Source organism: Carassius auratus, chromosome 21 (assembly GCF_003368295.1).
Source record: "Carassius auratus strain Wakin chromosome 21, ASM336829v1, whole genome shotgun sequence".
NCBI lineage: Eukaryota > Metazoa > Chordata > Actinopteri > Cypriniformes > Cyprinidae > Carassius > Carassius auratus.
Genome location: NC_039263.1, coordinates 10,576,609 through 10,593,270, shown reverse-complemented (window position 1 = coordinate 10,593,270; position 16,662 = coordinate 10,576,609). Strand labels below are relative to the sequence as shown.

The following is a 16,662-nucleotide window of genomic DNA, read 5'->3' as shown; positions in this document are numbered from 1 at the left end:
CTCCTGTCCCAATAAAACAGCGGATGTTGAGCAGCAGCTGCCTGTTAATGCGACTGAAAACGGATCAGCTCATCGCAATGATACCAGTGATACTGAGGATAATACGACAGTAGCACAGGATAAACAACTACCTAAGAAACCGAACAAAAGGCCGTTAGGGGAGGTCTACGGGCACAATGAGGTGAGTGAAAGCGATGCTGGTGTGGATGTGGAGAGTAGTGAGCAGGCTGGATGCAGTTCTGCGATTGTTATAACTGAAAATGATGATGTTGAGGAAGCAAAAGAAAATGAGTGTGTATCTCAGACTGGTATACAAGTAGCTGAGCAATGCTCGGTGGATGATATGGATGGGTTATCTCAGTACACAGATGATAGTGTGAAAGATGATGGGCATTGGTCTGAAGGGTCAGAAATGTCAAAAGTAGACACAGAAGGATTGTATAATGTGGCACAAATTAATACTTTCCTGGATGAGACAAAAGGTAGAAGCACGGAAGTGAGTGAATTTTTCCCAGATCTGGATAAGTTTATCTCTTCTGTAATGTGGGCAAGGAAAAGTTGCAATAATGATGAGCTATCACAACAGAAACGTTTTAGGTTAAAAAAACATATAACTGATATTCGTAAAAAGTCTAAGACAGGGAAAGGGAAACCAAAAAGAGGAAAATATAACTAATTACTATGGCTAATACACATATCTTTCTGACTGTTCTTTTTCTAATCTTTTTCCCTCTTATGGAAACCTTACGCGTGGGATCCCTAAATGTTAATGGGATGAGGGATAAGAGTAAAGCTGATATAGTGATAGAATTCATCAAGTTAAAGAAATTAGATGTAATTTTCTTACAAGAAACTCATAGTGATGTAAACAATGAGGTTGACTGGCGATTGTGGTGGAGGAATGAATGTGTGCTCACACATGGGACTAACCTGAGTGCAGGAACTGCTATTCTCTTTTCTCCCTCTATAAAAGCCAAAGTTTTGGGAAAAAAGGAAATTGAACCAGGAAGATGTTTAGCAGTTAAGGTTGATTTAAATGGTCTTGTCTTCACGTTTGTGAGTGTATATGCACCTAATATAGGAGCTGAGAGAATTATTTTTTTTAACAAATTGAAAGTGTTTTTAGGACAACAGCAAGGTAATGGTTTTACTATCTTAGCTGGAGACTGGAACTGCACACTTAATGCCTTGCTTGATAGAAATGGAGAAGAACCCCATTTTCAGTCACCAACAGTACTTGAAAATGTTATTAAAACCTCCAATCTTACTGATATATGGAGAGAAAATAATCCCTCTGTTAAACAATATACATGGGTAAAGGTTAGTGATGGGAGGATTTCAGCAGCACGACTGGATAGACTGTACTTATCTAATAGTATGAAAAGTAGAATTATTAATACAGCTATTGTCCCTGCATCCTTCACTGATCACAAATTAATCACTATTGACTGTACTTTGAATTCTAAGAAAAACAGAAGTGTTTACTGGCATTTTAATGTCAAATTGTTACAAGACCGGAGTTTTTGTGAATCTTTTAAACATTTTTGGGAGACCTGGAAAAAAGAGAAAATAAGATTTGATAGTGTTATTCTTTGGTGGGAAGTTGGAAAAGTTCATATAAGGGAATTTTGTCAGCAGTATACATCTCACTCTAATTTTAGTTTGAAACGGTCTCTGGAATGGCTTGAAAGAGAAATCCTTGCCATTGAAAAAAATATGATAGGAGATCTTTCTTCCAATGTAAATGAGTGGTCTGAGAAGAAATTAAAATTGAGCTCTATATTAAATGAAAAGGTTAAAGGAGCTCTTGTGAGAAACCGATTCCTATCAATAAAGGATATGGACAGTCCCACCTCTTTTTTTTTCAATCTGGAACGCAAGAGTGTGCAAGTTAACCAAATGTATAACCTGAAGAATGACAATGGACAATGTACATCTGAACCTGTGGAAATGCGTAGACTAGCAGTGAATTTCTATTCACATTTATACTCACCTGAGGACATAGACATTCCGATACAAAATGGATTCCTACAAGATCTTCCTTGTTTAAATGAAGAAGATAAGCAAGCACTGGAATCTGGATTAACCTTTGCGGAATTAAGTGATGCCGTAACGGGTCTTTCATTGGGTCGTACCCCAGGCATAGATGGACTTCCTGGTGAATTTTATAAGCATTTCTGGACAACACTTGGATCTGATTTATTTGAGGTGCTAAAGGAATGTAATCGTACTGGTTTTCTACCAAAGAGCTGCCAACGGGCTGTATTAACATTGCTTCCAAAAAAAGGTGATCTTACCCTGTTAAAGAACTGGAGACCTTTGGCAATCCTCTGCACTGAATACAAACTTTTATCAAAGTGCCTTGCCAACAGATTGAACAAAATATTGTTCAAAATTATACACAAAGATCAATCTTACTGTATAAAAGACAGATGTATTGCTGATAATTTGCATCTAGTACGTGATGTTATTGATTATGCAATGTGTAATAATATAGATGTTGGAATACTGTCACTAGATCAGGAGAAAGCGTTTGATCGTGTTGATCATCAATATCTTTTTAAAGTATTAGAAGCTTTTGGGTTTGGAGAGGAATTTAGGAAAATGATAAAGTTGTTGTACAATAATGCTACATGTATGGTAAAGATAGCAGGAGGCCTAAGTGTCCCTGTTAAGGTACAGAGGGGTATCAGACAAGGATGCCCACTTTCTGGTCAGCTTTACAGCTTAGCTATTGAACCTCTTCTATGTAAACTAAGAGAGAGTTTAATGGGTTTGAAGGTACAAGGTGCAATTTTTAATGATTTTGTAAAAGTTTCAGCTTATGCTGATGACATTACTGTTGTTTTAAGGAATGTTAACGATGTTCAGGTTTTAAAAGAGATTTTATTAAGTTATGGTAAAGCTTCATCTGCAAAAGTAAACTGGGCAAAAAGTGATGCAATGTGGTGTGGTCTAGACCATAACACTCCAGCTCTCCCAGGTAATTTAAAATGGGGAAAATCTGGGTTAAAATATTTGGGGGTGTTTTTAGGAAGGGAGGATTATAAGAGACAGAATTGGGAGGGCCTGGTGGAAAAGGTGTGTGCTCGGTTGTCTTGCTGGCATTGGCTGCTACCCCAGTTATCCTATAGAGGAAGAGCCCTGGTCTGCAACAACCTTGTAGCCTCAACGCTATGGCACAAAATGAACATTCTGGAACCTCCTGAAGATTTGGTTGTAAAAATCCAAAAACGCTTAACAGACTTTTTTTGGTCCGGTAACCACTGGATAAGAGCATCAACTTTGTTTCTGCCCAGACAAGAAGGTGGACAAGGACTAGTGGATGTAAAAAGCAGAATTAAGACTTTCAGACTACAGACAGTAAAACGATTTCTCTATGGATTGGATGTAAGCTGGTCTGGAGTAGCTTCTGCCCTCCTTAGAAGAGCAGGAGGGATGGGGCTGGATAAACAATTGTTTCTTCTGGACATTCAACATGTTGATTTGACTGGATTAACTTCCTTTTATCACTCAGTGTTCAAAGCCTGGAGGACTTTTAATATCACAAGAGACATCACGGATGAGGGGGGTCACTGGTCAAGGGAGGAACCCCTAATATACAATTCTATGGTGGACTCAGCGATCCTAAAATCACCATCGATGAGGAATCTTTTAAAGGCTGCAGGAGTTGTAAAGATTGGACATTTAATAACTTCAGATGGATGGATGACTCCTGAAATGCTAGCTTCCAAGATTGGAATAAGATCAATTCGTCGGACACAAAAACTGCTAAATGAAATTCTCGAGAGCCTATCAACAGATTTTAAACGCAGTGTGGAAACAAATGAAGATATGGACTTAACTTTTCCTGAACTAAGAATAATTCCGGATGTGGGTATATTTGAAGAAAAGGAGGGGTCTTTGTTGACCTTCAAGACACCTAAACTGAACGGTTTCAGTAAAACTGAGAAGAAAGCACTGTACGCCACATGTGTAAAAGTTTCACACTCTCAGTCTTTAGGAGGAGTTAAAGAGTCGAAATGGCAAGAGCTATTCGGATCAGGCTCTTCCCCGAAGGGTTGCTGGAGGGCCTTGTATAAGCCTCCCATTGAAAAAAGGTCCGGAGACCTTCAGTGGAGAGTTGTGCATGGGTTAATAGCTACAAACAGATACAGAGCACACCTCGATCCCCAGGTTCAGGAGGGATGTCCTTTTTGTGGGATGACTGAAACTGTTTTTCATTTATTTCTTCAATGTGGGAGGCTTGTGCCATTATTTTCTCAATTAGAAGAATGGTGTACTGTTTTGGGAGAAGTGTTTTCACCCATGTTATTTATATATGGACCGAAGTATAACAGAAACAGAAAGCAGATCCATGTTTTGCTTAATTTTTTGTTTGGGCAAGCAAAAATGGGAATATGGATTTCACGTAAAAGCAAAATAAATAATGCTGTGTCAACTGATGCAATGTTAATTTTAAAAGGGTTAATTAAAACTAGATTAAAGGTGGAATATGCATACTATTCCTTGGTTAAAGACCTGGAGACTTTCAATCACATTTGGGGAGTTAACCAGTGCATATGTGAATCTGATTTTGATGGTGTTTTGCAAATGTATATTTAATTGTGCTATTGCCTTGCCTTGTTTTCTGCGCTATTTATTATCATATGTTTGTGTTTTAAATAACTTTTTAATCTATGTAAGGTTTAACTAAACCTTGAATATTTTGTAATAAAAGGGGGTTAAAAGTCAAGTCTCTCTCTCTCTCTCTCTCTCTCTCTCTCTCTCTCTCTCTCTCTCTCTCTATATTTTTTTTTTTTGTTAAAAAATAAAAATACACATTACACAAAATTACCCCCCCCCCCATATTTTCAATTAAATATATACAGCTTTGATAAGCATAAGAAACTTTTTTTAAAACAACAAAAACAAAAAATTCTTATTGATCCCAGTAAGGTCTTGATATCTGATATTCAGGGTTTTAGTAGATATGGCCTGGCTTACAAATGGAATAAAGTCTTCAAATACAATATTTTATTGTAAATAAAAACAAAATCAGCATGACCATACAGAAACCTTTACACAGCAGTACAATCATCGATAAATAAATTAACAGAGCTTTTTCTGTTAAGCAATTTATACTATAAGGGAAAAAAAAGTATAATTTTACCAAAGACCAGAATGGAGACGTCCCTCTAAAAGTGTCACATTTTCACATATTTCAGCTGTTTGTGATGATAAAGGTTTATTCTTCATTGTAATCTATGAATATACACATTACATATATACACAGTGAATGGTGGTTTTCTAATATACATAGGCATCAGTCAAAAAAAAAAAAAAAGTTGAATACTTCAAGTTTGACTTATAATATTATATTTTATAAATTGAATGGTGGTTTTCTAATATACATAGGCATCAGTCAAAAAAAAAAGTTGAATACTTCAAATTTGATTTATAATATTATATTTTATAGATAACTTTTCGGGGAACACAGTAGAGGCTGAAACCATCTCCAAACTATGCCTGATTTTAGGGCAGATTTTCAGGGATTGCACAAGTATGAGAGTCACAGAGGAAAGCAATGTTGTGCTAGACTATTTCATTATTTTTGACCACTATAGTGCATTTTAGATTTGTTATGAAATTATTTTGTGCAATGATATCTATTGTGGCTAGTTTCATGAAAGCTTTTACACTCATTTATGTCTCAAAATAGATACTCGAAATACTGTGGAATGTTTCAGGTGCTGGGAATTTTGTTAAATGTTTTGTTTTATACTATTAAGTGAGGATAGTTATTATTATTGACCTGCTAATCCAAGTTTGCATTTTCTTAACTCATAAGATATTTATTTTTTACACCGAAAGACTTCAAAATGTGCAAAATCAACTAATGTGCCAAGTAGGTAGCAGTTGACCACCTGCACAAACTAGAGGAGATGTTAAGTGTATGTGCTTGTTCCTGTGATGTTCAGATCAGGAGCTCAGATCCCTTCTTAATTTCTCTCCTTCTCCGTCCAGACAGTATTTGATCTTCAGCGCTGATCCATTGCTTTTCTGATTAAATGGAGAGTTCAAAGTGTTAGTGAATAGCAAATAAGAAAAATCTTTTTGACAAGAACATAACTTAATAAGAATCTACTTATGAATCTACTTAATCTATTTTATGAGTGAATTTTATGGCCCATTACTGAGAGATCGTGCTACAAATAATCATTATCCATCACTGTGATGGACGCTTGTGTATTTCCGTCACGCTCTACTTTATTCCATCAGTAAAATATTGAAATGCTTGGCATTTATACAGTGACTTTTATATCTCAAGACCTTCTGTGGCAACAGCTCTTTTAGGATGTGAGTTGTGGATTCTTGGCTTTTAATTTTGCTTAAGCAATGTGAAAAAGACACTGTTTTCTTGGTATATGGTTGTAATATTTAAAAAAAGAATATCCTATGAATCATATCATTGGAATCCATTAGAATTTTCCCCCCTCAAATCTTAACTCATATGCCTCTGCCCTTGTCTATTTTTATAGGGGAGTTAAAAAAAATCAGCATTCTTTACTGTGGAATTATTTTTAAAGCAGGAAAACACATTAAATCAGATACTTTTTTCCTGTTAAAATGACAAAACTGTTTGTACATATTTTTTAAATGTTATAAATCAGAGGTTTTTAAACTGGGTCCTGGGCTTCAAAATATTGTACAGTCAATGATAAAGTTCAGGTCCATGAAAAGAGAAAAATAAAAATAAATCAAATATATATATATATATAAAATATATCACCAAAAAGTTCATTTATTTCACTAATTCCATTCAAAAAGTGAAGCTTGTATATTATATTCATTCATTAAACACAGACTGATATATTTCAAATGTTTATTTCTTTTAATTTTGAGGATTATAACTGACAACTTAGTAAAAATCCCAAATTCAGTATCTGAAAATTAGAATATAACTTAAGACCAATACAAAGAAAAGATTTTTAGAAATCTTGGCCAACTCAAAAGTATGAACATGAAAAGTATGAGCATGTACAGCACTCAATACTTAGTTGGGGCTCCTTTTGTCTGAATTACTGCAGGAAGGATGAAGTGCTCTAAAACCTGTGTTGACCTACGGCTTCATTGACCTTGGACCTCAGAAAACACAGTGGACCAACACCAGCAGATGACATGGCACCGCAAACCATCACTGACGTGGATTGTGTGCCTCTCCTCTCTTCCTCCAGACTCTGGGACCCTGATTTCCAAAGGAAATGCAAAATTTACTTTCATCTGAGAACATAACTTTGGATAACTCAGCAGCAGTCCAGTCCTTTTTGTCTTTAGACGCTTCTGACGCTGTCTGTTGTTCAAGAGTGGCTTGACACAAGGAATGCAACAGCTGAAACCCATGTCTTGCATGCATCTGTGCGTAGTGGTTCTTGAAGCACTGACACCAGCAGCAGTCCACTCTTTGTGAATCTCCCCCACATTTTTGAATGGGTTTTGTTTCACAATCCTCTCTAGGGTGCGGTTATCCCTATTGATGGTACACTTTTTTCTGCCACATCTTTTCCTACCTTTTGCCTCTCTATTAATGTGCTTGGACACAGAGCTCTGTGAACAGCCATCCTCTTTTGCAATGACTTTTTGTCTCTTGCCCTCCTTGTGCAAGGTGTCATCTTTTGGACAACTGTCAAGTCAGCAATCTTCCCCATGATTGTGTAGCCTACAGAACTAGACTGAGAGACCATTTAAAAGCCTTTGCAGGTGTTTTGTGTTAATTAGCTGATTAGAGTGTGGCACCAGGTGTCTTCAATATTGAACCTTTTCATAATATTCTAATTTTCTGAGATACTGAATTTGGGTTTTTCCTTAGTTGTTAGTTATAATCATGAAAATTAAAAGAAATAAACATTTTAAATATATCAGTCTGTGTGTAATGAATGAATATAATACACAAGTTTCACTTTTTGAATGGAATTAGTGAAATAATCAACTTTTTGATGATATTCTAATTATACGACAAGGACCTATATATATATATATATATGTACTTTTTCTGAAGTTCTAAGATTTTAGCAGTAACTTTAATATTTTATAAATAATGCAAAATTATACATTTCTGTATCCGTTATTTTGAACACTAATTTAAAACCAGACACTGCAAAAACAGGCATTTAAGAGACATTTCAAACAAAAAACTGAAACATAGGGTTTACATAATATAAGTGCAATAATTGGCCTTCTCTTCATGGATAAAATATTGAGAAAATTGTTAGAAAAAATATTATTTCCACCAATGGCTGTTAAATGTATCCAAAATATATAGAGTGACTATATAGAATGACTCATAAATATGTCTTAAGACAGGAAATTATAATTTAGGAAGGAGGTCCCAACAATAGGAATCATCAAGTTTGGGATTGTGTACTGTTTAGTTTCAAAAAATACCAAAAAAATTATTTCAGTATATACAGCAGCTGGTTTAACTCCTCTCCCAAGACTATGTGATATATAACTACATTTATGAATGTCATGTATAACTTACAGTGGTTCTGGTCGTCTTTGACATTCCCTTTGCTAATGTCCCTGTGTAAAGAGAATTTAAAGTTACCATTCAGTGTTTACCCTCCTTAAAACAAACACACTTAAACAAATGACTAAAAAAACAATGAAACACTACAGAGAATGACAGAACAAGTCATAAAAGAACAAAGTCTTACAGCAGCAGACTGGCTCAATCTGTCAAAGCGGAACTTCAGATTGGATCTGGGTGAGGTTTTATTCCTAAAATCTTTTAACAGAGAGATATTCAATAACATGTGACTCATTCAAATACTGAATGTGAGGGAAGCATCTCGAATACCTGTTGGACTGCGGCACATAATCACTGGCGTTCCTGTGCCCTGTGCCTCTGTGCTCAGAGAGCCAAAGACGGGCGAGAGACTGGGAGAAATCTGGAGGCTGCTCTGAAGACATGAGAGAACAGGTTAAACACGCACACTTCTTATAGCAACATTAATGGATGTGAAGACACTTTTACGTACAAGCTCTTTGTCCTCCAGATGCTCTGGGTCTCCTGCAGCACTGCTGAAGCTGCTGGTGCTGGAGGAGGATCGAGAAATATCTGGTCTCCCACTGACCTCCTTCTGCTGGAGAATTGGCCTGTAAAAACAGAGAGAGAAAAAGGAACTCATATTAGTTATTGATAGTACACATTTATTAAGTACCAGTGGCAAAACTAAAAACTGACCTCTCATTGCTTAGGATCTCTGGAGAGCTGGGATTGGACGACGTCTCTGATCTTACTTCCTGTGAGAGATGACCACTGTCTAGACTTCTTTGATCAGTTAGGACACTAAAATGGCAGACAAACAACAACAAAAATAGATTTATCTATTTGTACAGCTTTTAAAAGCAGGGGTTTTCAAAAATGGGGTGAAGGGACTCCTAAGTCAAAGTTAACATTACTTTTTAATGATATTAACAAAACGTGTAAATGAAATTTACATTAAAATATACATTAAAATACATAAAAAACATCTACTATTTTATAAGCTGTCACAACAAAAAGCAAATCAGATACTTTAAATAAATAGAATAAAACGTACATACATATATATATATATATATATATGTATATATGTATATATATATATATATATATATATATATATATATATATATATATATATATATATATGTATGTATGTTTTATATATATATATATATACATGCATACAAACACACAAACACTTTAATTTATATTTACAATCTGCAAGATTTTTAATGTCTTGATTTAATATTTAAATCATTTTCTTTAGCATAATGATAATGTAAAATAAATTTTGCAATCAATCCATCAATTTCAGGAAACAATTATTTAATTTTGTTGTTTGTAGAGTATCATCTTTGTAATAAAATAAAAATTTTCTTACTGTGTATGTAATTTGTATATATAAAAATAATAGCATCATAAAATGTGAAAACCCTGTGGCACCCCAGCTGATCAAATATATGTTTCAAGAATGTTTTGGGAATCCCATCCCATTAAGTTATGAAAACATTATTTCTGAATGTTCTCTGATCATTTAAAAACACATTTTAAATTTGTTTTATTATGCAAACATTACAGGAATTGTATCATTTGATCAAACATTATATGAACGTTATTTTTAGATCTAGGCAATTCTGAAAGATATCACATTTCAGAATGGTATATACATACTGATTACAGATCTGTAAGTGTGTATGTTCTGTGTATTTGTCAGACCTGCGTGTGTGGCGCTCTGGCTGTCCGTCCATACTTGTGTGCAGTCGTGGGAACAGACCTGAGCGTCTCTTCACTGGGCTTTTCAGAGGAGACTTGGCGCTCGACGTCACTGGAGACTAAAAATATATGAAAAGGTTTTGTCATGCATACAGTTAGTCACGTGCAGGGTTAATTATACAAATAAAGTTTTATTCAAACAATTGAACTACAAAAACTACAAAGCTATAACACTGTGGCTGTTACCACACTAACTTGGCCATTTCAATTTATGTGACTGTGTTGTGAACATAATAAGATGCTCACAGAGTTCTTGGCAGCCTCAGTGCTGCTGTGTGTCAGGCCGACCCCGCTCAGGCTGGTGGGTACGCCTCCTCCCGCCGGAGAGCAGCGGCCGTGTTTCTGCGAGCCCACCATCGCCTCCATAGAGTGACTGCGCACGCGCATCGCCCGCTGAGGGAGACAAAAAGACATTAAAAGGATAGTTCATTTTGACAAGCTGCATGTGAATTTGACAGCTAATCTTTTTGATGTTATACCTTAATAGACTCCAGTATTCCTCCATGTCCTCCGTTCTCTATCCTCTCTTCATCTGCGCTGAGGGGATGACCCAGCATTGTCTGCGTGTGCTTGTGTAACTCATTATGAAGGTTATCTAGCAGTTCTGTCCGTGTTCTCTCCTATTTCACAAAACATTATCACACATTCTGCTGAAACTGATCTTACTGTTCATAAATTTGGAGTCACAGAGAACAAAATGATGTACAGTACCATTTTATTCAAATAAACTCTTTCCACAAATATATTAACATAAGACTGGCATAATGATGCTGAAAATTCAGCTTTTCCATCACAGCAATATATTACACTTTAAAATATATTAAACAAGAAAATAATTGTCAATTCTAGTAATATTTTACAATATTACTTTATTATTGATTAAATTAATTCAGCCTTTGAGGATAAGAGACTTAAAAAAACGTAAAAACATCCTTACCACCCTGAAATTTTGAATGGATTGTACAGTGTACAAACTAAATTAATCACTTATTTTCCCTTCTGATTCTTGTAATATGTAAAAATACATTGTATTTATTCACGTTTTTTTTATTTATTTTTTTATAGTTCACCCAAAAATGAAAATTTGATCTGTATCTGCTTACCCCCAGGGCATCCAAGATGTAGGTGACTTTGTTTCTTCATTAGAACACAAAACAAGATTTTTTACTTAAACCGTTGCAGTCTCTCAGTCTGCACTTATAATGTAAGTGGACGGGAATCATGGCCAAAACACACAATAAACACACACAAAAAAAAAAACATACAAAAACAAAAAAATCAAATTAAACCCTGCGGCTCGTGACGATACATTGATGTGTAAAGACACAAAACGACTGGTCTGTCCAAGAAACTGAACAGTATTTATATAATTGTTTACCTCTGATTCACTCTATGTACAAACTGTTCAACTCTCTTAAGCGTGTCCTCTTGTGCATGTTTTCAGCAGAAGGTGCCTGATGCATCTTCTTCTTCTTGCTTTATGATGGATCACAGACTTATAAGTGCATTGTATTACTGCCACCTATCTCTCAAGTGGACCATTGACACTCCTAACTGAGATTGTAGATAGAGCGTCAATGATCCATTTGAAAAATAGGTGGCGGTAATGCACTTATAAGTCTGTGATACAGCATAAAGCAAGAAGAAGACGCATCACACATCTACTTGAGAATGCACTCAGGAGAGTTTGAACAGTTTGCACATTGCATGAATCAGAGGTAAAAATGTATGGTCATGAGTCGCAGGGTTTAATTAGAATTTTTGTGTATGTTTTGTTTTATTTTTATTGTGTGTTTTAGCCATAATTCCCATCCACTTACATTATAAGACTGAGAGACTGCAACAGTTTGAGTTAAACATCTTTGTACAAAGAAACAAAGTCACCTACATCTTGGATGCCCTGGGGGTAAGCAGATAAATATAATTTCAATTTTTGTGTGCACTATCCCTTTAAGGTCTCCATGACCCCAAATAAGTTACATAACACTTTTAATGAAGGACGTTTGAAAAGAGTTATCATGTTTGGTTTATAATCTAATTTCATATTTTTAGGAAAAGCCAAGAAGCTATTTTTAAAATGGACTTGGGGTCTTTGAGGCTACGTTTACATGTCAACGATGTAGTCAAAATTGAAAAGTTTTTCCCTTGCTTTTTAAAAAGTTTCATGTATACATGACAAAGTTTTCAAAACGATTCACGTTTACACATATCCGTGAAAATGGGCAAAATGCTGTATTACGTATGCCAGGAGAGTAGTTGTTGGGAAGTGATGATTTTATGATGTATATGATGCGTCTCCGCTGATGGTTGTAAAATTGGTGAAGTAAATGCACACTTTGCTGAAGAAGCATTAGCAAATTCTTGAGCAGCATCAATAGTCCCATGTACTCCACCACTGTTGTGTATGTTTGTTCACACTTGCCTTTAAAATCAACATGTACTGCGCATGTCTACATACCTAACACATACTACGCCATTTTCAAAGATTCCCATATTGGGTGTTTACACAGAAACAATAACAGTGGCGTTTTCAAAAACCTGCAATTTGAAATCCGTTTTCGAAAATATGCGCAAAACACCATTGTCATGTAAACAAACAGGCAAAACGCATAAAAAGTGTACCATTTTTGTCTGAAAACGTTGTTGTGTAAACGGCCTCAGATACATACAACATAAGGACTTAGCATTCAGAGATTATTGCAAAGCAGAATATCCTATCAGCCTTTAGCTGTTTAATTGTACATCAGGACTTTATTGTGGTAATAAATGATGCTCTATTGTTTCCTCACCTCAAGCTTGGCAAATCGGCTTGACCTGTAGCATGCCAGCTCTGCATTGATCAGCTTCGTTAGCAGAAACTCTCTGAATTCTGGGCCCTAAGAGAGAATACAATGACATGGCAAATATAAAAAAGATGCAAGAACAGCCTTAAAAGACAACGATCTGACTGAATTTTGCCTGTAACAAGCAAATGTGACCTTCAGGAAAAACATTAATGTGACAGAAAACTGGCTGCCCTGCAAAATATCATTTTCTTTATCAGTTCTTGCTCTGCTTTCCCATAAAAATATTGCAATACTATTAAAGCAAGATTAGTTTACTTGAAAAGCAATAATGTATAAAATATTTAGAGAATATACTGGTTTTCCCTCAACTAAAATCTGTTATATTTATGCTTTAAAAAGAAAAACAATTGCAAATGTTATAAGAATTTTTATTTTTAGATATAATCTCAAAATATTTGTATCTTTATGGAAATTTTTTAAGTAAACTAATATTTTTTAAGAATGTTGAGAAATTCTAAATGGAAAACAAGACAAAAATACTAATATAAAATAATGCAGTGTTGAAGCTGTGGTGCACTCATTTACCTTTTTGAAGATAGGTGGACTGGGAAGAGGAGGGCCGAACTGTGGCACATCTTCACGAGCTGTGACAGACACCTGCGCCATATAATTACATTTCAGCATACAGTTAGAATTATCAAAAACACATCCAGTAACCACATAATTTTTTTCTCAAACATTTTACAAGAGAAATAATGACAAACCTTGTATGTGGTATCATCTGTTCCAGGGTTTTCCACTTGAACTAGAATAAAGGCATGGAGGAAATTGGAAGCGATCATATCAGGCACAAAAGGTGTGGAATCCTCTTGAAAAACTGCAGCCACAATATCATTCCCAATGTGACGCTTCCTTTGGACCTATTTGTAGGAAAATACCGATACCAATTGTCAGCACACCAATTGTCCCAAAGTTGGAATTGTGTAGATTTCGATCATAGTGAGCACCTGCTGGGTGTCTCCCTCAGTATAGGGCAGTTTGGTGGAGATGTGAAACATGAGTTCCTGTCCTCTGAACACAGTGTAGACCGACTGAGACCCTGTCTGACCGTGAGACACATCTAAACCACCTCGAAAGCTGAATATAAGAACACAAAGTGAGAACTGAAATTGAACTAAAAGTACAAGTGTTTACTGATGAAACAGCATGGCTTGAATTGAAGTCAAATTCTGCCCTTTGTGGGCCATTCTACAGAATTCAGAGTTGGAAGCATTTTGAAAAAATATGTTTTTCCAATTTGTATGTATGCAAACAGTATAATATTCAAGGTACACATTTCCAGTAATTGTGAAAGTTAATTCTCGTATTGTATTTTCAGAAAGTTTTGGCATATGTGTTTTCTCCCCAAATTCGTCACTACCGAAACACAGTAATTTAATTAGAAGGATACATTACATTACATTGACCTATTAAGATTTTGCTTACACCTACATTGTACATCTATATATTTTTGCTAATTTATTAACATTTATTACATTTTTAACTAGTTTTCAAGTGTAATGAATGAGATTTATTGTATTTCGAATCTAAATTCGAATCTAAATTGGTGTATTGCTTTTCCTACTATGGAAGTCAATGGGAAACACCAACTGTTTGATTACAATCAATCTTCAAAATATCTTCTTTTATGTTCAACATAAGAAAGCAACTCGTACAAGTTTGGAACGACATGAAAGGTGAGTAAATGATGACAGCATTTTCATTTTTGGGTGAACTACCCCTTTAAGGATACATTAGTTTGCATTTACATTGAACCAAAAACTATTACAACATCTTACTTTATTTTTGACAAAACATCCCATGGTTCGGTAATGACTACTTTCGTAATGACGTATTTTAGGTAGTGATAGTAAAGTTATATATATATATATATATATATATATATATATATATATATATATATATATATATATATATATATATTAAGCTTATTTGTAGATAGATAATAGAAGTATCTTGGTAAACATCTAAGATTTTAATTCTTAAATGCTTTTTTAAATGTGTTTTTGGCTTTTCTTTTGGTTCAATTCTGTAGAATGGCCCATATATTTACACATCCTAACAAACCACAATTATTTCTTTATTCATCCTTTTTTTTTTTACCCTTTAAAATCCTGGAGCTGTACACAGTCTCCCAACACTCGGAGGAACTCTGTAAACGCTGGAGTTTCTTCATTGTTCCCAAACAACTCCTCCTCTGAGGTCTGTGGGCATCAGAGAGAATCAGAAGACATCAGTGAATGGCAAACGTTGAGGAAAACGACAGCAAGGGGAGGAAATTAGGAAAGATAACAGGAATAACAGATAAAAAACTCACATATGGAAACAACTTATTGATTTAATGCTTTGGTGATTCAGATCGAAGCAGCTTGATAAGAAAGCGTCTGTTAAAGTGTCCTTGAGAACCGCAGCCTGGCAGTGTTTGATATTTATAACGGACTACACACAACTGCACACATTCAACATGAATTTCCTCACCTGCCCAAACTTTTGGTAGATGACACCAAACTTGAAGGTGTTGTTTAACTCATGCTCATCATAATTCACTATTAATTGTGAGCCCTGCAAAAAACAGACATAAACTAAGACAAAAATATCAAAATAAGCTCTTCATCATTATGCTATAAGGGGCCCTATACATGACAATGGCGTTTTGGGAACTGAAAACGCATATTATTGAAAACAGGTTTCAAGGTGCAATTTTTGAAAACGCCACCGTTATCGTTTTGGTGTAAACACCGGAAAATCCTGACGTCATGCACGTGCATAGTACGTGTTAGGTATGTAGGCAAGCGCCAACAAACATACACAACAATGGTGGAGTACATGAAACTGTTGTTGCTGCTCAGGAGTTTTAACACTTCTTCAGCAATGTGTGCATTTACTTTACCAATATTACAACCAACAGCGGAGATGCATCATATACATAAAAAAAAGAAAAAAAAAGTAACTTCCCTACAGGTTTAGTTTACCAATAAGGTAACAGTTACAACTATTGGCCTGGCATACATAAATAAGTTTTCTTGGCCACTTTTGTGGATACATGTTTACCCTAATCATTTTGAAAATGGGGCTACATTTACATGACAATGGGAAAAAAAAAATTCCATTGCGTTTTTTAAGTTTTACGTATACAGGACAACGTTTTCAATAATTGTAGTATTGGTGAAGTAAATCCACACTTTGTTGAAGATGAATTTAGCAAACTTTTGAGCAGCATCAATAGTACCATGTACTCCGCCATTTTTGTATATGTTTGTTCCCGCTTGCCTTTAAAACCAACACGAACTGCGCATATCTACATATGTGTAAACAACCCCTTAGTTTCAACATTTCAGAAACAACCCCTCTCATGTAAGACACTTTTAAAATACTTTATTTTATAAACAAGCTGCCAAAACGGTTATTGTGTATTGCAAAACATACTGGTAATTTTAAAATCTGTAATTGGGCTTTAATCTAACACATTAATATCATCTTAGCTAGAAGCAATATTGTGTTAATGAAATATGC

General features: G+C 35.2%; 1 protein-coding gene across 7 annotated transcripts in view; it reads right to left on the bottom strand.

Annotated features, from left to right (window-relative positions):
• Window positions 1–5,016: 5,016 nt before the first annotated feature.
• The window catches only part of LOC113038436 (rap1 GTPase-activating protein 2-like), a 42,096-nt gene continuing 30,450 nt past the window's right edge, over window positions 5,017–16,662 (bottom strand). For 5 of the 7 annotated variants that reach the window (XM_026195840.1, XM_026195838.1, XM_026195839.1 and 2 more), the window contains 15 exons: window positions 15,628–15,711; window positions 15,253–15,353; window positions 14,097–14,226; window positions 13,854–14,009; window positions 13,675–13,746; window positions 13,093–13,179; window positions 10,783–10,923; window positions 10,550–10,696; window positions 10,247–10,362; window positions 9,227–9,331; window positions 9,021–9,138; window positions 8,840–8,942; window positions 8,697–8,767; window positions 8,522–8,562; window positions 5,018–6,042 (listed from right to left, as the gene is read on the bottom strand). In XM_026195840.1, the coding sequence (XP_026051625.1) occupies window positions 8,554–8,562; window positions 8,697–8,767; window positions 8,840–8,942; window positions 9,021–9,138; window positions 9,227–9,331; window positions 10,247–10,362; window positions 10,550–10,696; window positions 10,783–10,923; window positions 13,093–13,179; window positions 13,675–13,746; window positions 13,854–14,009; window positions 14,097–14,226; window positions 15,253–15,353; window positions 15,628–15,711 (1,440 nt within the window). In that variant the 3' untranslated portion in view covers window positions 5,018–6,042; window positions 8,522–8,553. Of the gene's footprint in view, window positions 6,043–8,521; window positions 8,563–8,696; window positions 8,768–8,839; window positions 8,943–9,020; window positions 9,139–9,226; window positions 9,332–10,246; window positions 10,363–10,549; window positions 10,697–10,782; window positions 10,924–13,092; window positions 13,180–13,674; window positions 13,747–13,853; window positions 14,010–14,096; window positions 14,227–15,252; window positions 15,354–15,627; window positions 15,712–16,662 lie in introns of all 7 variants that reach the window. The other 2 variants (XM_026195836.1, XM_026195841.1) reach the window with 2 other exon arrangements.